Below are 25,817 nucleotides of genomic sequence, written 5' to 3' on the forward strand. Positions count from 1 at the left end.
TATTGATTTTGTGGGTTATCATATACTCCCTCTGTCTTATTTGTCTTATTAGAAATGAAAGTTTTTCTTTTTAGTTTATCTTATTAAAAATGAAATATTTTTAAAAATAGAAACAATATTTTCTCTACTTTTTCTTCTCTCTTACTTTACTCTCTCTTTATTAACTCATAAAACAACGCTGCATAAAATCTTGTGTCGTTTTTCTTCTCTCTCATTTTACTCTTCTCACAAAATGTTTTTATGTAGTGTTGTTTTGTGAGTTAATGAAAAGAGAGTAAAGTAAGAGAGAAGAAAAAAGTAGAGAGAATATTGTTTCCATTTTTAAAAACGTTTCATTTTTAATGGGATAAACTATAAAGAAAAATTTTCATTTCTAATAAGACAGAGGAATACATATTAACCCACAAAATCAATAAATAGACTATAATAATATTAAAAGTTAAGTAATAATACACTACCTCTATCGTTTTCGGCACAAGATTTAAGAAAAATTATTTTAAATGAGTTAAGTAAAAGGAGAATAAAGTATGAAAGAAAAATGTAGAGAGATTAAGAGAGATTAAAATACTTTTTGCCAAAAATAAAATTGACTCAACTACAGTGGGACAACCCAAATGGAATATGACTCGGCTTCAGAGGGATGGAGGGAGTAAGATATATAGATATTGGGTTACGAAATTGCTAGTAAATTAGCAATCCCAAATTAATATCAATTGGTTAGCCATTAGATTAAAAGATTTAGCTATTGAAATAATGTCAAGTGTATTATATTTTAAATTTAAATAATTACTCTACCCGTATGTGAAATGTTGTCCAGTTTTGTCAACTTTACTTTTTTTACTATTTTTGGTAAATCGACCAACTTTCCACTATCTCTTTACACTCACATTTTAATACTGTATAAAATTAATATATAAATGTGGGATCTTCATTTCAAACTTTTTCAACACACTTTTCTTCACATTTTTTAAAACCCGTGTCGAGTCAAACTTGGACAATATTTCATGGACCGGGGGAGTATTAAATAAACTTAAAAAGTATTAATGTTACATGGTAGTTAAAATTACTCATTTTATCTATCCTCAAAATTATTATAAAACTTTAAATTAACGTAATTCTCTAAATTTAATTTTTTTCATAAAAAATATATCAAATTAAAGGTAATTTTATAAGGGTTCTAACGAGATCTCAATTGCATATGTTTTGACGAAGATCGAATGATAAAATTTTATAATTTCTATTTCACTTTCCGTATACATTAATATATATACCAATAAATACATAAAAAATTCGATATAATACATGTACACTATGAGTAAAACTGTTTTGATATTTATAATACTCTTTGTTATAAAAAAATCACGAAAAACCCGTGGGTTTGTCGGTGGGGCTGAACATGCTCTCCTCGGCCTTGCCACCAACATCCTCTCCCTCTACCACCGTCCAAATCCAATCCGCGTCCCTCCGATCTACTCCTCTACACCCACTTCTTCCCCATAGCCGAGGATCTCATCCTCAGAGGTTGCCACCGCTGCCTCTCCAAAACCGCCCTTCTCAACCACTACACCTGCAAAACCTTCTCCTACTTTCGACATGAGAGATCAGAAATCGAGGTATTCAACTTACAAAGCAGATCTGGATAGAGTGTTGAGTGGTGGGGGTGACCAATTTTTGAGTAAAAGATTGGATCTTGGCAAGGTTTTTGATCGGTAAATTGGGCTGTGGCTGACAAGGGTGATGTTAGTGGGGTCAAGAATGGGGAGGTTTATTTGACTGCCCTCATTGCAGAAGCCATTGATTAGATCAAGCTCCAATTAAGGTAGTGAAAAATGAGACTTTAAGCTGTGTGATTGTATAATTTCGCGATTCTTAGATTGAATTGTTCAAATAATGATGCTCATCAAATACAGACTGCCTAATGTTTTTGTTAATTGATGAGCAATTTTGCGTAATGATTATTAGGCTTTCAATTTTCATCGAATCCTTTACTTAAATTGGAAATATTTGCAGCTCTGTGAAGCATTTGTGGTCACATTGCATAAAAGAAAGACACCATTTCATCCTTGCAATCTTGTTGGTTTCAGTAAGTGTAGGCTTGATAGCACTTGTGTGAGGTTTCAACTGATTACTCTTAAGAAATCTACCAATTGTTGTCTTGCTTACTTCCATCTTAGAAGCAACCTTCCTTATGGTTGATCTCTCAAACATGGACAGGTTTCTAAACTTGTCTTCATCTAACATGAGTTAACTTTGTGTTGATAACATGTTGCTTTGCCTTGCATCATGACAGGTTCCCCTTTGTCTATCTGTTGCTTGCTGATGTGCCAAATTCTCTTTACTGTCCTTTTGTGGATGTTGAATCTTTTGGCTGCCTCTGCAGAAGAACCTCTTGGCAGCACTCCAGCCGTACTTCGCTGTAGAAGAAACTGCGCAATGAGGTTTTTTTGTTGGCTAGTCAATGCTAATGTAGGCCCCTGCCATCCACCCTGCTGCACCTGATCAAGGTCCAACACCTGGACCACCACATTCTTCATTACCCAGTGATGAAAATTTTCTGAGAGTATAATACAAAACCAATAGCTTTTCCTTTTTTGTTTTGGTTGGTGGAAGTAACTGAAGAGTAGAAATGAATGTATTTATAGGAGTTGGTGAACACTTTTAAATTCCTTGTACATTTTCCCTCATTGCTTGTAAAAATTCCCTCCACTAAATGAAATTGGCTTTGCCTCTCTATTTTTGGGAGGAAGTTGAATTACAGTGCAACATGCCCTCTCTATTTCCATCCTTGCTTTAATTTTTGCAATTACAGTGCAACTTGCACCTTTTTTTCTCATTCAATTTCGGGGCAGTTAACATTTTGACTTTAGTTAATGACTACACAATTAAATTTAATTGAATTGTTTGAGGCAGTGAACATTGAATTTAAATTGAACATTAAATTTAAATTGAACATTGATTCAATAAAATTTATTACACCAAAAGTCAAAGAGGTCCCACATTCCACTACCTACCTCCATTTACTACACCAACCATTCAAACACTTCCTTAAAACCCATGCCGAGTCAAACAACGACTCCTAATCGGGGACTGGGGGAGTATGAAAACTAATGAGTATTGATGAGATTTTTTGTTGGGGTTTTTTCTCTATTGATTCTAGACTACAATTAACATTCCTCGAGTGTACTGGATTTTTTTTATAGAGACGCATGAGGGACATGCGTCCATCAATTTTTTCGATTTTTTTTAACGACGCATAAGTGTTATGCGTCTTAGGGAGGGACGCATATCCCTCATGCGTCTTTTGTTTTTTTTAATTTCACGGACGACGCATGCATGCGTCTTAGGGAGAGACGCATGAGGCTCATGCGTCTCTAATCAGATATGTTTGGTTGTTTGCATTTGTTAATTATTTGGCTTATCAAAAGTATCATATTTCTATCCTGCATGAATGATTAACTGACGGTATCTGTAACTAGAGTCTCCTCCCGCCACCCCCAAATTGTCTCTCCTCCGCCGCAATCCACCACCTCACTGCCAATTTTCGGCGGCGCTGCTCACAAAGCCCTCTCTCTGTATTAAATTCTATTTTCACATACAAGTATATTAATCAAACATTCCCACGTCAATATAACCATAGATCGTCCGCGGACGATACGCAGACAACAGAGCATCGTCCGCCCCACTGTGGGCGACGCAGACGATGCAACGCGTTTTCGTTTTTTTAATTCAAATTTTTTTTTATATAAATACCCCATACCCTACCTTCATTTTTAATGTTCCATTCACATTTCCACTCTCAAATTTACACTATAAATGGATTACAGTGAATACCCAAGTCCGAATAGTCCGATGTTTGGGGGTGATGCATGTTGGCCGGGTACAGACCCTGGCGAATATCGGCCCTTCGACTCCAACACCCAGTACAATCCCGAATCCAGTACGGATTCGTACGAACTGTCCGACATGGAACTGTCTCCAACTCACCCTGCCGCCGCGGCGCCGCCGCCGCCAGAAATAAGCGGAACCGGCAACGGGCCTACAAGTTGCCACCTCCGAAAATGAATGAAGAGTACACCCCCGGGAGGACAAACTACCAACCGGATGAAACTCTCGTCTTGGCAAGGTGTTGGGTGGATGTTTCGGAGGACCCGGTATTATCCAACAACCAAAAGCAGGTTGCGTACTGGGAGCGCATCCCCGATCGCTACAATGAGGCGAAGCCGCCAAGCGCGTACAAGCGTCATAAGGAACAGCTCCGCAAGCACTGGGATCAAGTGAAAAAGCAAGTCAACTTGTTCTCGGCGGAGTACGAGAAGTGCTTGCGGGAGCAGGGAAGCGGCGAGAGTTTGAGCGATGTGCTCGATAAAGTGCTTTTGTCGTACCAGTCATTATACGATGACTTCAAGCATTTCAATATTTGGGTACTCTTGAAGGACAAGCAGAAGTTCCAAGGCGGGATTCTGCCATCGGCTGCGACAAAGAGGACGAAGACTACCGAAGCCGGTGCTTACACGAGCAGCGAAAGCGGGGCATATCCGGTGGACCTCAACCGGACGATGTACGAGGAGGAAGAGAGTTCCGACACACTGGTGTCCTCCCAGTGTCCCGTTGGCGTCAAGACTGCGAAGAACAAGGGCAAGGCGAAGGCGACATCCTCCTCACAAGCCGCGGCCACCGCCCTGACCCCGACCCCGGCGTCACTTGCCTATGCGGAGTTGGCAGCGGCCGCCAACCGGAGGACGTTGTTGGACACGCACAACGCCCTCATGCAGTGCCAGGACCCTGTCAAAGCCGAATACCTCCAGGGGATAATTGATGAGCTGCGCCGCAAGTTAGGACTTTTGTAGCGAGTAGTCAATTTTTTTTTCATTTCTAACTCGTGTAAATTTTTAATCAATGTAAGATTTACCGTTTTTAATTAATCGTGGTGCTTTTTAAATTATTTTGCATTGGCATATTTGAAAATATTTAAATTAATTAATAAAACAATAGTGAAATCTTTAGGGCGGCCTATAGGGCGTCCCGCTGCAGATGGAAGGGTTGGAGGATAAAATGATGATGTGACGGTGTATAAGGCGCCCCCATTGAAGATGTCCTAAATCCACCAGGTTGTCGGTTGTTGTAGGTGGGAACAGCCGAAATCATGGTTACATTTATCTAAAAAATCAATGAAATTGTAGCCTCAAGTTAGGACATTGTTTGTTGAAAGCAGTTTAGAAATGTATTAGATTCGTTTATGAAAAGTACCGCTGGACCATCAATTGCAGCGGGAGTGTGTTGGAATATTATTAAACTTGATTTTGTTATGGAAATATCTAGATATTGTAGAATTGTCTAGAAATAGCTTGAGAAAATATCTACATATTTTAGTAGAAATATCTAGATATTTTAGGAGAATAATCTAGATTATAGATATTATGTAAGAAATATCTAGATTTTTATGGATAAAAATCTAGATATTTAGAATATAAAATTATTAGGTAGATTCTATAATATGAAAAGGATGCATATAAATAGGAGTGGGTTGTAACATTTTAGATGAGCTGAGAACTTGAGAGAATTTGAAAAATAAAGTGTCCTTAGTTTTCTCATATTACCTCTACTAAACCATTTCTCATATATTCCACCCATTCTCCTCTCAAATATTTCCTCCAAACTAAATTACTCCTCCAACATGTATCTTATATATTCCAACTGAGTCAGTCTACCAGAGCTTAGTTACACGGGGGAAATGAGGAGTAGGGCTCACAGTGAATTGTAGTCCACATGTGTTTGACTGCTATTAATATAAAGATGAGAAAACCAAGTAATCAAAGATTAAGCCCATCTTTGTACCATTAAATTGAACATAGGGGAAATGATATTTTACCACAATTACAGGAGTCTTTTTATCAGAACTGGTGTTGACTTCCATGAGCATTTTCTGCCTTCAACTCTCCTTGTTGAGAAGTAGAAGTTGAACCAACACTGCAATAAATTAGTATGTCACAACATTTCTCAGAAATACCACAAGTTGTTTGATGTATTATACTACTAAATACTATTCCTAGAATTTATATTCCCAGCAGATGGAATGTTAGCTTTAACCAATCCGGGTTCAATGCTACCAAATTCCAATTTCCATTGCATTGATGAACCAGAGCTAGACTCTACAACACTAACATTCTTCTGCCTCTCTTCTGGCATAGGTTTCATAGATATAAAATTCAAAAAGAGTTAGCTAACAGATAAATATAAAGTATTGAACAATGTATCCATTGGTTTAATATCAAGATTAACATCAAGAAATGTATAATGAAAATGTAATATTATCATTTATTAATGAATAGTAGTACAGTATAGCATTGGGTACATGAAAAGAACTGCTACACTAAATTGAACTAGAAAGCTCCTCTCTTCTGGCATAGGTTTCATAGATATAAAATTCAAAAAGAGTTAGCTAACAGATAAATATAAAGTATTGAATAATGTAACGGTTGTCCATTGGTTTAATATCAAGATTAACATCAAGAAATGTATAATGAAAATGTAATATTATCATTGATTAATGAATAGTAGTACAGTATAGCATTGGGTACATGAAAAGAACTGCTACACTAAATTGAACTAGCTCCTCTTTCTCTTCAATAATCCAAGAAGAGCCTTCAATTTAAGTTCTTAGAAACGGATGAAGCTTCTCCATCTCCGGAGCCTGAACACGAAGCTGAGGGTTTTCAAACGCTAAAATTCTAAAGCGTTTATCTCTCAACAAATGTTTTCAAGAAATTGAGAGGGGAGTAGAACTATACAAAACTTCGATTGTAATAACTTAAATTGAAGTCGATAAAGGGTTTACCTTGAGAGTCGAACGGCGTCTCGCCCTCATCTTTACTCATCGTCGATTACTCTGAGAAATTTTGTCACTCTCAGTTTTGTTGATGCATGAAAAATTAAACAAGAGGAAGAAGAAACAAGGCAAAGGAAAGCGTGGTTTACTTATGAAAGCGTTGGATGGAATACATCAAATGAGAGGAGATTGTGACAACTCAGCAAGAAAGATCCAACGGTGGACAGGAGAGAGAATACGGTTAAGGGATGTTGTGCGAAGAAACGACGTCGGGTTACTCTTTTTTGTTGCTTTTTTTTCCCTTTTACATTTAGTTTCTAATGTTAGTATGTACGCCGCATTCTTTTTTTATTGTTTCTTTTCTTCCCTTTTTATATTTCTATTTCTTTGACAATTAAAATTTTAAATAGTTTTTTATTGTATTTTTGTAGCATTGAAGCAAACGTTGGTTTAATAATATCTGCATAATAGTAGTATTTTGTCAGGATTATACATGTCTAAAATATTTAATTTTAATCAACAATATTATAGTACTCTAGCATTTCTTTATTCTTCCGTCTACCAATAAATATCTCATTTGTACTACTTTCGTCCGCCCACAATTAAAAGTCTCATTTACTTTTTATTATTTTTTGTAGTGACTTTATATTCCACTAACTTTATTCCACTCATATTTGATTATGAAACTAAGTAGGGATTCGCCTTTCGCTAATCTTTTTTTTTTTTTTTTTTTTTTGTCTCACAATAAGAGTCTTATTGCCTTTCGCTAATCTTTTCCCTTCCACATTTCTTAAAACCAATGCCATGTCAAATACATGCACTTATAATCATGGACGGAGGAAGTATAATAGAGAAATGCAAGTTTGCAAAATAAATTTTTTAATATACCAAAATACTAATCTAAAATTTAAATTTAATAAAAATCATAGAAAAATAATTTTAAAAATTCACTGTTCTAACTTATGCACTAATACTTCGATTGGTTTAACAAATTTATTTATCCTCCAAAGTGCTATAACAAAATTAAATAAAGTATTTAGTAAAAAATATAATCGTTTCTTTGAGCAATTAATTAATTAGCTGAACAATTACAATTTGGAATATATATATTTAAAAAATGAAGATTGGATCCCCTAATTCTATTATAGCCATCCGTCTCAGGGTAGTCGAGTTGTATTCTTTGTTAGGTTGTCTCAAAGTAGTTGAGTCATTTTTTTTTATAAAATCTTTATTTGCTCTCTTACTTTACTCTTTCTTTATCTCTTTTACTTTATTCTCTCTCTTACTTTACTCTCTTCATTTTAATATTTAACACATCAATTTTTAAATCTCGTGCAAAAAAAACCCTAACTACCTTGGGACGAAGGGAGTATAATTTAGTCCTAATTACATAATTGATAATTCCCTTTTAATTTCAAATTCAGTTACGTTTAGTTTTTTCGTGTATTAAAAAAAATACTACTGTAGTACAGTATTACGCGGATATTATTACACTAAATTTTGCTTCTTTGTTCCACAGATATAATAAAAAAACTAATTAAAAATTTTATTATCAAAGAAATAGAAATATAGAAATGGCAGAAAAGAGACACATAAAAAAAAGAATGTTGCGTCTTTTATTACAGTAGTGTACTACTAACTATACTAGAACCTAAATGTAAAAAAGGAAGGAAAAAAAGCATTAAGAAAGAGTAAACCGACGTCGTTTCCTTGCCCAGCATGGTGCTGTGATTCCTCACCATTGCAGAGGATCCGATCCCATAATAAGAGGCCTCTCTGCAGCTAGATTGTCATTCATGAAAATTGTGTACGTGTGCGTGAGCACCTTGGGCTAAGGGTCCAGGATCCGAAGCATTTTATCAGTTCTCTCTATCGTGTTGCTTTCGTTATCATTTACTTAGCGCATTATTTCTCTGATTTCGTTTGGTAATTATCTAGTTCCATTGCAACGTGCAATTGTTTGTGGTGTTGATTGTGTGAGTTGTTATTGGTCAATTGGTTGTTGTGTTGCGATCTTAGTTGGATAGGGACATTCGTCACTCTCAGAAATACATGAAGCTGACCGTAACTGCAAAATAGGAATATATAATATACTATATATATAGCGCGAGTGACAGTAACAGATTTTTGAAGGAGCTTCCGTTCTGAAAATTATATATAATAAATTTAATTTAATTTATCATATACTCCCTTCGTTCTGCAATAGAATTCCTATTTAGTTATACCACGGATTTTAAGAAATATAGAGAAAATTAGATTGAATAAGTTAATTGAATATAAGTCTCACTTATATATACAGTACTTCAATATTGTAGTTTAAATTTAATGATATTTTACCCCAGTTTTGTTTCTCATTTACTAGTATTTTGATCTAATATGGTCACATTGTCTCGAAATGCAATATTCGACACAGAGGGATGCATAGAATTATAGGGGTACATATATTCAGAGAAGTGAGAGTAGATTTGTGCAAGAAAAAGATTTGAGTAATATTTTTATGCATGATAAAAGCAATATCCTCTCCAAAAATAAAGGAATGAGAAGAACACAAAGAAACAGCTCTACAAAAAAGGAAAGGAAAAAATTCTGCATATACAGAAACTTTTGCTAGCAAGGAGTAGTACTTAAGGAAGCAACAAAAAATAGGAGGCAAATTTGCAAACCACAGAAATGATCAGCTTTTAGCATTTTATTGTTCTTTTTCCCCATTTTCTTGGTCGTTATCGTCGAAGAAATCAATCACTCATCTAACTGTTGAGACGGAAGGAGCACTCCTGGAAGACGAAGCAGAAGAATGGTTGAACTTCAAGACTGACTCAAATTTACGGAGAATATTCAGCGCTTTTCTCTGCAGAAGATACCACAAACAAAGCTAGTATCCACTATTCAGTCGAACTGAGAAAAAGATATCTAAGTAAGCATGAATTTAGATGAAGATCTTTATGTGCCAACGATACACTGTCCAGCTTCGACATCACCTACTTATTATCTGACTAACAGAAGGGGGACTACGCAAAACAAATTTGTTTGATGCATAGAATTATTAATTGCATAGTGTTGTTTGATGCATATAAGAGTTGTTTGATGAGACACATAGCTATAGAGACAGGCTCTTACCTTCCACCGTCTCTTCTTTACAAGTGTTTTGTTTGTTGCGTCCAGCTTCACAATTATTTCCCCGAAAGTTGGTCTTTTTGATGGCTGATTGTGCCAACAATCTTCTATTAACCTGTTTGGAGGAACAGATTTAGAGGTTAAGGGAAGAAAACGGGAATGATCCATTGAGGGATGTCCTGAAATAATGTTGACAAGACACAGGAGGCGAAGTGAATGTAGGAACCAAGACTTGAGATCTCTCGTTCTCCAAGATCTAAACTCTTAAAATGCTACTGTTTTCAACTATTACTAACAAAAGAAAACAGATTGGGAAAAGGTGTCACCCTTTGAACGGAAAATCAAAACTATAGGAAACTGCAAGGCTTACCGTCGCAGTCCATAAGCATAATGTTTAACTGGAGCTTCAAAAGGTGGGCGCTCGTTGGCAGCGTACGCTTTAGCAACTTCAATGTCATTCCTTTTGGTAAATGGTGGATGACCCTCAACCATCTGGGGGCAAAATATACAGGTTCAAACAGGAATCAAACCGAAATAAATATTTTTATTTTTCATGAACATAAACACCAAATATGTGGAAGATGTTTTAGTTCTATATTTGAGTATGTATTTGCTAGTATAACTAATAACGTATGTGTTTTTTTTAAATCTAATTTCTAGCTTCCCATGATTTTCTAACCTAGCTGACAAACCAAACGTGACCAGGGCGGTAAGTGACTTCCTTAACAACCAACCAAAAACAGGATTTCACCATTCTTGAATCCCTTCACAATTCCTTGTTATAAAACATACGACTTGATATCTATATCCGCTCATGCATGTCAAGGTTAGTAAAACCAATATGTTGCTCATACAATTCAGTCCCATTGTGTGCTAAATAGCAGCAATAACTGAACCATCTGACATATATGTACAGAAAGTGAAAGTGAAAGGAGGCCATTGAGAAGTATTACCTCTTGTAATATCAATGCAAATGAAAACACATCCACCTTAGTATCATATTCCTCATTTCTGAAAACTTCAGGAGCCGCGTATCGCCCTGAGTTTGGAAAAGAGTTGATCAATCATCAATTAGCCAATGTTCAGCACATGATCATTTCTAAGATAGTAATCACTGATGCATCTTCTACATTGCAGGTATCTAAGATTCTAAGAGTCATATCGATCAAACAATGATATCCGGGTGAAGCAACATGTGATGCAGGCTTCAACAATAATATTCTAAATAAAGAGTATTCGCAATGCTTTTCTGAATGATCAGTATTTTAAATTCAGACAAAAAAATGTATGCCAATCAACTGGATACTTACAAGACGTCAGTTGCCAAGTGACAGGTTTGTCTTCTTTGACTGTTTTGGCAACTTTCATCAGCTTGCTTAGCCCAAAGTCAGCAACTTTGAGATGACCAGAATCATCCCGCAATATGTTCCTGTCATATTTGATAATTTTCAATTAATCAAAAGTTTTAGTATATGATCTTATCAATCTTTAGAGCCAGAGATAAAGTTATTTAAATAAAAAAAGGGAAGAAGGGAATACATACGACGGTTCAAGATCTCGATGTATTATGGCTTCAGGCTTATTCTCATGCAAGTAGTTCATTCCTCTGCAGAAAAAAATCATGAAACAAACCCTCATATGCATCAAGGCAACAAAAATACCACCATTCCAAAAAAATAAGCTGATCTTTTTCAGACGTAATTAATGTGATAAAGTTACTCGTCGCCAATAGCATGTAGCCTTTTACTCCTTTTTCAGGAGTAATTAATGCGATTCTGAAATTGATGAACAATATCAGGTATGAATGAAATAGTCCTTCACATCTAACACAAGAAGCATAGGGAAATGATTTGACATCAAAAACTAAGCAAATCTTTTTTATTTTTTTTGGATAAAGAAGAAACTTGGAATTTATCACCATGAACAACTACATATACTAAAAATCTACATGCAATGTGCTTCTAATTAGTGGTGAGCCATCATCTGCTAGGTGGAGATCATGATGTGAACTTAGCAACCAAGCATACTGCAACCTAAAAACTAACCTTGCAATATCCAGGGCAAACTTGATAGTGGTTTTCAACTTTAAAGCATGTCTTCTTTTCAGGTATGCACACAAATCCCCCTGCAAAAAGGCTTTACTCAATTGTGATTGTTGTAAAAATAAATTATTCCAGAAGAAAATTAGTAAGATCCTAAAGCATGATTCAATCTGCTAAAAATGGTGTAACCAACAAGTCAGAGAATTAAGAATTTTCTTTTGATAAGAAAGCCCAATACTCTGTCAATTTTATTATTTTCTTCCAGAAAAAGAAACGTCATAATAGAAAGCCTACAGCAGACAGATAAAGTTCAAAGTTTAATAGTTTAACTTAAGAGATACCTTCGGGAGATATTCAGTAACAATCATCATTGGAGTACATTGAGTCACAGCACCAAGAAACTGGACGACATTCGGGTGGCGTATCTTTTGAAGTAGAGCAAGCTCATCCCTGAATGCATTTCTGCAAAACAACAACTCACCTTGTAAAATACAGATCAATATTCCCTATTAAAAAGAAAGAAGACTTTCATTAATGGAAGCAAAAATTATCTTTCATGTGAAAGGTAAAACCAACCCACACTTTCTCTTCATCAATGAAAAATTCCTCAGCAAATTTCTTAACAGCAACCTGAATCCCACGCCATGAGGCAATGCAAAATGTTCCCTGCAGCAATTTTGGTCAACAAAACAAGTGAGAAGTTACAGTTAAGACCATTATTTGACTACAAATCTGAAGACACTGGGAAGAGCTTATGCTATATCCAAGCTTGTTTTACAACGAAGAGATGATACTAGACGTAAAATAACACAAGAAGATCTTACCTTAGTTATTTCCACGCTGTTGGTGAAGTCTAGCTCATTTGGATCTATTTCATATTCAGGAACCTCACGATCATTTTCAACATGCATGGGAGCCATCTAACAAAATTATTCAAAAAGATTTATGATCATAAGATGCAACAGCACAGATAAAACAAAAGCTGAAGGAGGATCACGAAGAAGATCTCCACACCGAACAGGCATGTGAAACTTACAGGAGGTTTTGCTCCGTTTGCCTCCAAAAGTTTTATAATGTCATTGTTTTTGTAGTAAATTGCATCTGCAAGGGGCTATTCAATTATACCTTGTCATTACCATACCTATCAACCGTTCATTCGACAATCCATAACTAATATATTCGACACATAAAAAGAATGACTATAGGTAGCATCAAGTTTCACAAAATAGTAGTAGTAATAGTTATACATTTTCACTACTAGCCTAAACAGCATCTCCATCTCCAGCTGTAATTTGTTTTAAATAGTTAAAAAAATCAGGTGAACAACAAAGCTGACGATGTCTTATTCTGTACAATAAAATATTCCTTAAGAAGTAAATGGTCCACTAGCAAAAGACAACTTCTTTTAATGGAATGACAGGAGAGAAACCAATGCAAGTTCGATATGATATCAAATACTGTTTCATTTTAATGGAGGTTTTCAAATCCACCAATAATTGTGTTATAACTAACTGCAACAGCTATATCTGTATATCACCACTACTCAATAGATCTCCTCTCTGAGATGCGAAACCCTACAACTACAAATTGGAAGTGAAAACTAGCGATTAATAAACTACAATGACAGTAAGATATTCACCAATTTGCAGAGAATTGACACATACCGTGCTGCCCCAGCGATCCTCGACGTCGACTTCGGCGCCGCGGCGGAGGAGCAAGTCCACGACGTTCGTCCGCCCCTGGCAGGCGGCGACGTGTAGGGCGCTGCGGTTGTCAATGTCTCTGAAATTGACGGCGGTGCCGGAGTCGAGCAGCTCCTGAATCCCCTCCAAATCGCCCTCGTTGGCCAAGTACATTAGCCTGACGCCGGAGTCCATGGCGTCCTCTATGCTTCCGGAGGCGAGAACGGCGTCGTTCTCGGGGGCGCCGGAAGACGGCCTCCCCGTCGTGAAACGCCGCTGAAGCTTTGAGTCCATTGAAAGCACCGATTTTGGAAAAAGCAGTAACTATATTTGTACGTATATGTATATATAGACCGAGTCCCTGTGGGGCCCTCGCCCGATATCGAATATATATTCCATTATATTAAATGCGCAAATATCGAAATTTGTGTTTTTACATTTTTATATATACTTTGTGGTGTAACTTTTTGATTTAATATGATTTCAATTTATTTAAAAAATTGTAGTACTACTATAGAATTGACACACTCAAAAGTCAAAACAACTCTAAAAATGCTTTAAAAAAATTAGTAGTCCCTCCCTTATCAAGTGATTGACTGCTTTTTAAGGGAAAATAATAATAAATAGTTAAAATCAAAAGAAATTAAAGTAAGTAAAAAGAATAATATAGATATGACCGTCTTTTATATTATTATCCTCTTTTACTTTATTTTCTTTTCTTTTCTTTTCATTTTAACTATTTATTATTATATTCATAAAATAACCAGAGAGTTGGAAATGCAAAAGACGTGATTGCTCGTTTACTCTAGGGGGTCGTTTGATAGCGTGCAGAGTCAAGAAATAGATTAATATCTAGTTATTTTCGTTCATTTGATACCCTTGTTGGGCCACCATCTCAGCCCGTTTTTGTACTCTGGCCCGCATAGGCCCGCAGATTGAGCAACAAATGCACAGATTATTATCTTGGGCTGTTTTTTTTGGATAAATAAGCTGCATCAATTATTGGACCCACAAGAGGCACGCAAATTTCATTCTTCCACTTGGGTGGTTTCTCAAATCTTCCCACATACGCCATTTTTTAGTTCATTTGCTCTCAAACCCTAGCTGCAAATTCAATTGTGCATCTCAGTTGCATCTCAGGTTGGAGGCGATGGCGGTGGGGCCGGGAACGCGGCGGTGGTCGCTCCGCAGCTTGACGAAGATGAAGATGAGGAGCAGGTGAGGGCTCCGATGGCAGAGATGTTGATGAGGTATTGGATGTTGCCGTGCCACGCGTCCTCGATGCTCCCGTCTCCGTCGCCGGAGGGCGAGAAGGCGGCGTCCGCCATGAACGGCGGCGACAGCGTGGGGTTCATGGCGAGAAGCGGAGATTCAGTGCCTCTGAATCGGGAATCGAATGATCGGAATTCGATAAATATTGAATTCTGATTTGCAATTCATCCGAGGGTTATGGCTCCTTTCAAATTGGGATTTGGATTGGAAGATGTCGGACTATAATTCTTTGTTTCTGATTAAATATAAAATTTAAATAAAATACTAGTATTTGAAAATGTTTATAATCGCTAGAGGGTGAAATCCAGCAATCCAACCCAAGTAATAAGATTATTAATGAAGGTTTTTTTCTTTTTATTTATTTTATTAGTTTGGTCAAAATCTTTATTTTTTAAGTTTATGGCAAATAGTAAAAAAAAAGGTATGAGATTCATAATTTTAAAAATATGTCTGAAAAATCGTAAAGTTTAGACTGTTTTCATTATTTTATGATGGGAAAAATTATATGGTTACATTTTTCGTTTTTTTTATAGATAACATTTTCTAATTTATTGGTTTGTAGTATATTGTTGTAGCATATCATGATTTTTCGATAATATGTATCAAACAATGACAAAAGAATAAGTAGGCAATATATCTTGCCTATCAAACGGCTGTTAGTGATAACAAATATTGGCCTACTGGCCCTCCATTCCTTGATTACTAACTGGGCCCCTTTTATCCTCCATGGGCTATCAAGTGCACGTAAGGAGAAAGGAAGCGAGAGAGAGACCCATGAGATTGAAACAGCAGCTATATCTGAGTTGGAGACAATGATAGAAAGTATTACTATAATAATTATGAAAATCATTTTCCCTTTTTAGTCAATGAAACGTTCATAATTTCAAATATGCCCAAATGTAATGCTGTATCGAGATAATACTTTTTTTAAATAATTTGTAGGAGTATGTATTTTTTATAGTAGAGGTCATACTTGAGTATGAATATTTTATAGTAGATATTTTTTTGTTTAATTTGTATCTAATGCAATTTGATGGACAAATTTATTTATGCAATAAAAAGTAAAGCATTCACGTTTTGGAACCTGCTGTTTCCGTTCCGAAAAAGACGGAACTTAAACTAGCCCGATAAACAAAAAAATGAGGTTTCAGTTCAAAATTGCTACTTGTCGTTTTTATCTTTGCAAGTTTTTCGTTTTTCCTCATATTTTTTACGATTATTTCCCTGATTTTTGATCAAATGACGATTACCACCAGTGACAGTTCCTAAATGTTTAGAACTAAATTGGCATGTACTCCCTCTGTCCCACTACAAGTGAGACGTTTTTTTACCGTTGTGTTTGCGAAGATGATAATAAATAGTTAAAGTTGTTCGGAGGGAGTACATTGGTTCTGATTTAACTTGTGAGAGTGGTTACCATGTGAAAACTGAAATCGTCGATTCGATTCATTATGTTTGGATTTAATCATGCTTCCATACATGTTAATGGTAAATTGTATTGTAGTAAATTGAAGTGAGTATTTTTTTAAGCCGATTTGATTAATACATATACATATAGTTTTGCATCAAGTTATTGAAAGGTACTAGATCATAAAAGAAAATTTGAAAGTCTGGTGCTAAATAAACGACCAATATAACTATAACTCGATTTTTCATAACTCCTACAATTCGAATCTAATCATTACGATTTTCCATACATTTTACAAAGTTGTTGAGCTTAGTTGATACTCCATTAAACTTAGGTCCTTGCCTCTAGTTTAAATGAATACTATTTACATTTATATATTTTCTTTGAACTCCAATTATATGCAAATGTCTATCTAACAAACAAGGATAGTTTTGTTGAACATTAAATGTGACTATAAAGTCTATTTCTGTTATAATAAAAAATAAATTAACTTTCCATTGTTATATTTTTTTCTGTGGTTATTGTTACAAATTTTAATATCCATGTACTCCCTCCGTCCCCAAAGAAAATAGACTTTGGGGACGACACGAGTTTTAATGTAAAATTAGTAAAATAAGAGAGAGATAGAGAGAAAAAGTAATTAAAATATTGTTAGTGGAGCTTATTCGAGATAAAAGACTCTTTAAAATTAAAAAAAAGTACATATTCTTATAGAACGGACTAAAAAGGAAAGAGTGAATACGTTTCAAACCTTTTAGAATAGACTAACATGAATTTAACCAAAATTTTACTACAAATATTTTTACGAACACACCAAAAAATCTACGAGATCTCACTACCCATCTTTGATTTATAAACTCTAATTTTTTACTGTTTAATTTAATTTAATTTAATTTAATTTAATTTAATTTAATTTAATTTAATTTAATTTAATTTAATTTAATTTAATTTCACACTCCACAGTACTACTCCGAGAATCATCTAGGTCAGAGACCTCTTTTCCCCTCCTTTCCTTCATCGTCTTCATCCTCTATTTCTCACACACCACTCCACACGCGCTGAAACGTTTCCGGTTTTACAAAATCCACTTTCCACAAACAGCAAAGAAGACCAATCATTGCAGCTCCTTAATTCTTCTTCTTATGCCCCCTTCCATGGCGACTGAAAATTCCACAAACACTTCACGAGCTGAAGAATTCAAAGTCCAAGCAAATGAAGCATTTAAAGGTATATTGCCAACGATTGTAATAAAAGTTTGTATTTTTATTTGTTTTTTTTTCTATTGCGTATGTTTAATGGGCGATACTAGTATTTGTACTTCTGATTTTTATGTGTATGCGTGTTTAATAATCTATCGATTTATTGCGTTTGCAGCGCATAAATACTCTCAAGCAATTGATTTGTACACGCAAGCGATAGAGCTGAATAATGATAATGCGGTTTACTGGGCTAACCGGGCGTTTGCGCACACTAAGTTGGAGGAGTATGGGAGTGCTATCCAGGATGCTACGTCGGCTATTGAGATCGATCCGAAGTATTCGAAGGCAAGTACTGCCGGGTTCTGCTTTGTATTAGAGGGGAATGGAGTTTTTTTGGGCTTTTGAGGTCTGAGATTGGTGAAAGGGTGCAGTGATGTGGCTGGTTTGAAATGATTTTCTTCTTTTTCAATGCAGGGTTATTACAGGCGAGGTGCGGCCTATTTGGCGATGGGGAAATTTAAGGAAGCTCTTAAGGACTTTCAACAAGTGGGGTTTCTTTACTGCTGTGTTTGATACTCCGCGTGTTTGCTGAATATTTGTTAATTTGGAATAAATCTGCAAGGGCTTTTTGTGCAAGTTTTGGGCTTGGTGATTTTGGTTGGGGTTTTTGTGGAGTGCATTGGAGAAAATTAAGTAAGAGGAGCTGTGATCCATTCATCATCAAATAGCTAAACGGTTTAGTCACTATAAAATTACATATAACTGTGTGCATGCATGTGCTGATATGTAACATACCAAACTATTATATTATACTTGTAGTGAAATAGTTTAATTGCTGTTTGCTTTGGATCTATAAACATGTGAGGGCTAATGGAATTAACAAAAGGGACACACCATGTTCATCTAAAAGTTAAAAACATGCGTCATTTAAGAGAGAGTGGTACTGATTTTCTGTGTCGCCTTTACATAAATTTCTTGTATTACTCGTCTTATATATGAAGGTGATGGATAGTCTCTACTCTCTACGTTGTTACCTATACCATCCAAGATAAAGCAAGGAGGACATCTTGTCTTGCTTGAAAATTGGAAATGCTAGACTATTTTATTATTGTGTTTATACTTTATATGATAGCATCAATGTTTAGGGAATCTAAGTAAAAGATCACAATAGAATTAGAAGCAACATGGAAGCAAAATTCATAATGTAAGTGTAGCCAGGAATAGGTGTCTATGTGGCTTTTAAGCTAACTAGACCGTTCTTGATGGATATTGGTTATGATATTCTGTTTATTCCCAAATAAGGGTTTGGAAGTTTCTTACTTTCCAGTCTGATCAAGGCTTGCAATTTGTATGATAAGAAGTCTATAAGAAGTGCTGTTGAAACTTTAGGTTTTGAAGTATCTACTGCTTCGTGAATTTTTGTTACTTTGTTTTCTCTATTTTCCCCGTTGTGGCCGTTTGAGGCAAATTGTGATTGTTTATTTGTGTTTTAATTTGTGTCTTCTTTTGATTATTTATTTAATTTAGGTCAAAAAACTTTGCCCGAATGATCCTGATGCTGCCAAGAAATTAAAGGAGTGTGAGAAAGCGGTCATGAAGCTAAAATTTGAAGAAGCTATTTCTGTACCTGAATCAGAAAAGCGTTCAGTAGCTGACTCTATTGACTATCACACAATAGGTGTGTTCTTGTTGATTTATGCGACAATTGTGAATTTTCTGCATTTCTTTATGCAAATTCAACTATTTTCAAACTTGTCTCTAATTATTTGATCAGTTCTGAGTTTATTGCCACAGATTGAATTTTATATTTGCCATCTCTGTTCTATGTCGCTAAAAAGTTATGTCTTCCTTTGAAGTACATTATGGGGTAAATGAGTAATCTCATCTGTTCTAACTCTGATTCTATGGTAATCTGTTATGTTTTTTTTGACATGCAATTTATTCTGTGGCTGTGGAGTTTTGCTCTTTTTAGATTCTCTTGTTTTATCCTCCTGATGAATGTTATATACCAAGGGATATTAGGAATTTATATCCGTTATGCTGATTACTGAAGCATCTTTGCTTCGTTCAGGGTGTCCACTAATTTTTATGCTCGTACTTCATGATTATGGTAGTTATTGAAAGATAAATGCTATAGGATTTGGCGAGGTTCATTTTATCTGAAAAATATACTTGCACATTTCATGTGTCATGTATCATGGATATGCTACAACACTTTGGTTATGAACTCATGAAGGTTATTAGAGGGACTAATGTGTATTATAGTATGCTATTGGGGCGGGGGGCTGGGCATGTTAGAACCAGATAGTAATGCAGAGTGGAGAAGTATTGGGTCGAAGACAGCCTTGTGTAATAACCGGGAGAAAGGCATTGAACTTGCGCGTTTCATGTTAACAAGTATGTAGAAATGTACATTGGTTACTCTTATACTTACTAGTACATTACCTATTTTATCATGATAGGGACTAGTCCAGGCCCATCTTATGTTTCCCTGAAAGTTACTGCTGTAGCAGCGGCAGTAGCACTACTGGCAGTATATGTTGGGACTAAAGGATCCATAGCAGTGGCAACAACAGCTATGGCGATTGTATTGGTGGTCTTGGGAACATGTTGGCAAGGCCGATGCAAAGAAAGTGTCTTTACCAAGGGTCGAACACTTGACTTAGGTTAGGCCTTTTAAGATCAAATGAAGCATTAAGAATTAATTAAAAAATGACAATGTCATAAAACTTTAGTCTTTACGTAGTAAGGGGCAATACATGACATACATCAGTCTGTATGGAGAAGGATATTTTCTATAAGGCAATCGGTGTTCACTGATTCTAGGATTTACTCCAGTGGGAACTGGTCGTAATTTTAAAAATTTTCTTCGTCCTGCTGTGGAGCAATGAATTAATAAAACTACATTCCAGTGGTTGTATTTTCTTCTCTGGTTATTCATTTTTCGAAGGACTTCAAGGAACAAATGGGAATTTCTTTCTCATTTTTTCAAAATTTTAGTTTGTGTGATTATAGCATAACTGTTTCAAACTGTCACTTAATGGTAAAAGCATCTTAAAGGACAATACCTCAAGTCTCTGATAAATATGTTTCATCCATTGCTTGGTACCATATACTGATTGATGTTAGCTTTCTTTATTTATTAGATTGGTTGTGTTATCAGTAATTTGAGCAATCTGAGCTAGTATATGTTTCTAGAAGCATATGACCTCTTCATTTAGGAGCATTTTTTTTATGCTTGTGCTTCTACTTTGACTGACCTTCTAGTATAGAAAATCATTAGTTGAGATCCTCAGAAAATAAAGTAGAATGATAGAACCTCCTTTGTTGACTGAAAAGTGTTTCTTTCTTATGGCTGACATGATCAATTGCACCACTGTCCTGTGTCCTAAAGAATTTACACATAATTCTTTTCTTCAATAGAGCTTAAACACGTATCTCCTGAATGATTTTTTCTCTGAAGGGTGTAGCTAAGCTGCTAAAACTGCATATCCTTAGAAAGATGCATATGCATTTGTTGCTTGCTCCCATGTCCGCATTGCTGCATGCCAAACAATGTCACATTCTCTTGGCTTCTAATTCTTTTCTTTTTATATTACTTCTATAATGACTGATTCTGCTGTGGGATTCCTCATCCAATTTTACTTCAGTTCTATTTTCAGTAATAAATTTTCATCTTTTTGTGACAGGTAGCATAAAGTCAGTAATAAATGGAAAAACCACCCCATTGACTATGTTTTTGTAATAAACAATTAATAATAATAATAATAATAACAGCTTATGTTGCTAATTGCTTGTTTCAAGCCCATTTTGACTTTTTTGTACACTTAAAGATATGATAACTTGCTAGACATGCTAAAGAACAATAAAACCAACCAATTGACTGTGTTTTGTGTTTTATTTCAAACAGAGGTTGACTCACAATATTCGGGAGCAAGAATAGAGGGGGATGTTGTTACATTAGATTTTGTCAAGAAAATGCTGGAGGACTTCAAGAATCAGAAGTTCCTACACAAAAGGTATACTGTTATAGTGTGGTAAATTACATGTTTTGTTTATTATTTCTTGTTTCTAGATGAGTATGCCTAGAGCAAGTCCTATGGCTAATTTCATATTAATATTCCTTGTATTTTTTGAAGTGGATTATTTGAATCTCAGTATAAGATTTTTTTGGTTACAGATATGCATGCCAGATCGTGCTGCAAATGAGAGATTTGTTGCGAGAATTGCCATCTCTTGTCGATATTCATGTTCCCGATGGAAAGCATTTCACTGTATGCGGTGATGTACATGGTCAGGTAGTACAGATCCTTTATTGTATAAGACTCAGTGAGCTGCCTCACCCCTTTGGTTCGTATGTCAATTTGCCAACACTGTCTTAAGTGCCTTCATGACTACGGACTACCACATTCTGTCTTACAAATTTGCTGTCCAGTCTTTCATCTGGTCAAGTGTCATATTCAATAAACATGTAGTTATGAAATGCAATATGGATGGATATGCTACACGTACACTAGAGAGCTAAGCCATTTTTTCAGCTTACCATTTCCATTTATGAGTTGCTTGAATATTTATGCAAAGCTGCATTTGAAAATCTTGCATCCATACACTCCAGTAAAGGAAATCTTAAGGCTGCATTTCTTTCCTGTTCTTTTGACAGCTAATTTTCTAGGTTCTTCCGTGGTTTGTGTTTTGAGGTGATAAACAAATGTTATTTCCCTTATTATTGTAAAAAACAACGACATGAGATGCTTCTGTTGGACTTCTATTCATTATGTGTGACCTTCCAGAACTAATTTATGTTCATGACTCATATTGTGTTTGCAGTTTTATGATTTGATAAATATATTTGAGCTCAATGGACTTCCTTCCGAAGACAATCCCTATCTGTTCAATGGAGACTTCGTAGATAGAGGTTCATTTTCTTTAGAGGTTATACTGACTCTGTTTGCCTTCAAGTGCATGTGCCCATCAGGTGATCCACACATCTTTTGTTTTTTATTTCTTACTTGCATTCTTAGTTTCTTACATACCTGAGCCATTTTCAGATTATCCTGCTCGTTTGAATTCAGGAGATTCCCTTTCCTATAAATTGCATTTTATGCATAATGCATAGTTATTACTCCCTCCGTTTCTTAAACATAGAAACTTTTTTCCTTTTTGATCTGTTTCTTTTAAAAATAGAAACTTTCCATTTCAGGAAACTTCTTCTCTCTAATGAGGTGGGACCTATTTTCAACTAGCACACTTTTTCTTTCTATCTCTCTCTTCACCAATTTTGCATTAAAACCCGTGTCATTTCAAAAGTTTCTATTTTTAAGAAACGTAGGGAGTACAATAATTCTACATTCGTGCCTATTGATCAACTGAATGTTGAGTATTTCTAAGTGTAAGGCAGCATGATAAGGAGCCTAAAAAGTCACAAAATCTACAAATTATCATTGTGCATCATCTTTTTAATGTTTTGAGTATCTCACTGAAGTGGTGGTTCATGAATTACATCTTGTCTTGTTAATTATATATATTTTCCATTATTTATTTCAGCTTAATCATAAATATTTTGTCTCTGACAGCATTGCAGCATGTAGCATCGGTTCTGACATATTTGCTAATTCTAATTTCAGCTATATACCTTTCCCGAGGGAACCATGAAAGCAAGAGCATGAATAAGATTTATGGTTTTGAGGGTGAAGTTAGATCCAAATTGAATGATACATTTGTGGAACTATTTGCCGAAGTGTTCTGTTGCTTACCTTTGGCTCATGTCATAAACAACAAAGTTTTTGTCGTCCATGGAGGTCTTTTTAGTGTTGATGGAGTGAAGCTATCTGACATCCATGCAATTGACCGTTTTTGTGAGCCTCCTGAAGAGGGTAAGCTTGAGATGCAACATTTCAGTTCCTTATTTATATGTTCTGTTTGCAGTACACATTGGCTTTTAAAGTTCGTTATTAACTATGGAATTTATCTGCCTTGAAATAAGTCCGCCACTTCACATTATCCAAAAAGAGTCAATAAAGCATGTTTTATTGTGGAAAATATTAAAGGTAGAAGAAGAGTTTGGCTTCTCCTGCAACCGCAAGTAGTTTAGATCCTGTATGAATGTTCTGCTCCGGTATCAGCTTTCAGCTATACTGTGACACCTTTTCTAGATTTTGAATCTTCATTCTCTGCCTTGACTACTGTCTGATATCTACTTATTATCTTTTCTTTGGCGTTCCCACTGTCCCACCTAATTATAAAATCATTATTAGATGCATTTTATCCAGATTCCATTGTCTTTTGATTGACATTTCATTTATATTATCTTGTGCTTAAATCTGGTAGCTTAATGTTGATAGCATATTTCCTCATGATCGTTCTATCTTGATAAATTTTATCATGCTGTTAGCTTTGATAAATCACTAGCTGAACTCTAAAACAACATAAGTTATCTCAGTCAGCAAGGACAGGTGATTTAGGTAAGTTTGACGCATTATCTGTCACTGTTATCCAGGGTTGATGTGTGAATTACTGTGGAGTGATCCACAGCCTCAGCTTGGCAGGGGACCAAGCAAGCGTGGTGTTGGTCTTTCGTTCGGTGGAGATGTAACAAAAAGATTTTTGCAGGACAATAACCTAGGTAAATCTCCGTCTTTCACGTAAACGACCACGTTTTCATTTACAAGCTCTACTTGTACTATATTCCAAAAACAAAAGCCTCATTTGCGCAACATATTATTTTACAGATTTAGTAGTGCGGTCACATGAAGTTAAGGATGAGGGTTACGAGATTGAGCATGATGGCAAACTCATTACTGTATTCTCTGCCCCAAATTATTGTGATCAGGTAATGTATTTTTTCAATCCAACTTATTCTTATAGCCTGTTTTGAGTCTACTCATCGAATGCTTTACAGTACTAGAGCTGGAGTTAGTTTCGGTACTGTTTTTTTGTAGGGGGTGTGCATGTGCGTATACACCATACTCTCTCCAACCCATAAGTGTTGAGGCGTTTCTTTTGGGCACAGAGATTAAGGAATAAATAATTAGTGATTTAATTGTAGTGAGAATAAAGTAAGAGAGATAATAATAGATAAGTAATTAGAGAATAAAGTAGGAGAGAGAAGAGTAAGAGATTAAGTGTGTTGGATTTTTTGCTAAAAGGGAAATGACTTAGCTATTATGGGACAGCTTAGAAGAATACGACTCAACATTAATGAGATGGATGGAGTGTTTGTTTGCTTCGAAGTGTTCTGTTTTCTTGCGTCCCATGTTAGGCTGCAGTAGTCTTAGTCTCCTTGTTACATTATTTTACACTTCATAATTCAAATAATGATATGCTGAATGTCGCTCTCACTTCAGACACTCAAGTCTGCTTGTAAATTTTATTGCGATGAATTTACTTTGCACGAAATTAAAGCCTGTCCCCGCATCTGAATTTCTTTTAATCTCGCTGCAGATGGGAAACAAAGGCGCATTTATTCGTTTTGAAGCACCAGATCTCAAACCCAATATTGCAACGTTCTCAGCAGTGGTTAGTAGCTTCTGTCCTTCACGTGCCCTCTGAACCGCAACATTCACAAAAACAAAACATGAAATCTTGCCTTTTTTTTGGTTCATCTGGAAACAAATTTCAATTTGCAAACAAAGCAAAAAAAATGACTACTCAATTTTGTCAAGCATCATTGTTACATCTTCATTGTATTGGGTAACACCAATCTTTCCTTCCGTTTTTGGAAAACTAATCGACATTTTCCTTTGTATTCTTTGATCTGCAGCCGCACCCTGATGTCAAGCCAATGGCATACGCAAACAACTTCCTACGGATGTTCTCGTAATCCTCGAGCCCTATTTATTACCTTTCTACTTTTCCTTTTAGTGCAAGACATTCTTCTTGCTTCCCAAAAGTGCAGAATCACGAAGGGCTCAAGACTCGGTCTATTCGAGCAAACTATAACATGTGTACATTGGAGGAATTGCTGTTTTGCTTTAAATTGAGTGCTAAGTTGCTAAAGGTGGCAACTAGGTGTACTGTACCTTGTACAACATGATTAATTTACATTAATTTTGTGTATGATTAATATAACCAGTTGGTTGTTCTTGGTTGCTGAATCTGAGATTATGAAATTCATCATTAATCTCATGGTTGAAAGCAGTACAGTAAAATTACAGTAGAAAATTATTGTGTTAGGTGAAAATTTAGGGACATTTGGTCTACTTCTAGGTTTGGTATCATACGGTAGAAAGTTATTATAGTAGAGTAAATCTTGAGATAAAACCCCAGAAATGGTAA

At 35.6% G+C, this 25,817-nt stretch overlaps 2 protein-coding genes and 1 long non-coding RNA gene across 6 annotated transcripts; 2 read left to right on the forward strand and 1 right to left on the reverse strand.

Moving 5' to 3' along the window:
- Nucleotides 1–1,349: 1,349 nt before the first annotated feature.
- LOC121746182 lies at nucleotides 1,350–2,752 on the forward strand. 2 transcript variants are annotated; one of them, XR_006038920.1, is made up of 2 exons: nucleotides 1,350–1,819; nucleotides 2,011–2,752. It is a non-coding gene; the product is annotated as an uncharacterized LOC121746182 (long non-coding RNA). The 2 variants fall into 2 exon arrangements; XR_006038919.1 differs by having other exon boundaries at nucleotides 2,291–2,752.
- A 6,538-nt stretch (nucleotides 2,753–9,290) lies between these two features.
- On the reverse strand, nucleotides 9,291–13,995 carry LOC121742913 (integrin-linked protein kinase 1-like). 2 transcript variants are annotated; one of them, XM_042136042.1, is made up of 12 exons: nucleotides 13,647–13,995; nucleotides 13,019–13,093; nucleotides 12,807–12,902; nucleotides 12,563–12,648; nucleotides 12,324–12,444; nucleotides 11,986–12,065; nucleotides 11,484–11,546; nucleotides 11,251–11,369; nucleotides 10,894–10,979; nucleotides 10,311–10,432; nucleotides 9,944–10,055; nucleotides 9,291–9,698 (listed from the first exon to the last, which is right to left on the reverse strand). In XM_042136042.1, the coding sequence occupies exons 1-12, from the start codon at nucleotides 13,956–13,958 to the stop codon at nucleotides 9,570–9,572; spliced, it is 1,401 nt and encodes a 466-aa protein (XP_041991976.1). In that variant the 5' UTR covers nucleotides 13,959–13,995; the 3' UTR covers nucleotides 9,291–9,569. The 2 variants fall into 2 exon arrangements, with proteins under 2 accessions (XP_041991976.1, XP_041991977.1); XM_042136043.1 differs by having other exon boundaries at nucleotides 9,291–9,674; nucleotides 13,647–13,992.
- Nucleotides 13,996–17,318: 3,323 nt separating this feature from the next.
- Nucleotides 17,319–25,636, forward strand: LOC121743214 (serine/threonine-protein phosphatase 5). 2 transcript variants are annotated; one of them, XM_042136447.1, is made up of 13 exons: nucleotides 17,319–17,571; nucleotides 17,719–17,888; nucleotides 18,018–18,089; nucleotides 19,071–19,221; nucleotides 20,006–20,209; nucleotides 21,454–21,562; nucleotides 21,724–21,841; nucleotides 22,371–22,518; nucleotides 23,168–23,416; nucleotides 24,040–24,165; nucleotides 24,272–24,372; nucleotides 24,984–25,058; nucleotides 25,303–25,636. In XM_042136447.1, the coding sequence occupies exons 1-13, from the start codon at nucleotides 17,487–17,489 to the stop codon at nucleotides 25,360–25,362; spliced, it is 1,668 nt and encodes a 555-aa protein (XP_041992381.1). In that variant the 5' UTR covers nucleotides 17,319–17,486; the 3' UTR covers nucleotides 25,363–25,636. The 2 variants fall into 2 exon arrangements, with proteins under 2 accessions (XP_041992381.1, XP_041992382.1); XM_042136448.1 differs by lacking the exon at nucleotides 20,006–20,209.
- Nucleotides 25,637–25,817: the final 181 nt, after the last annotated feature.

This window comes from Salvia splendens, chromosome 8 (genome assembly GCF_004379255.2).
Source record: "Salvia splendens isolate huo1 chromosome 8, SspV2, whole genome shotgun sequence".
NCBI lineage: Eukaryota > Viridiplantae > Streptophyta > Magnoliopsida > Lamiales > Lamiaceae > Salvia > Salvia splendens.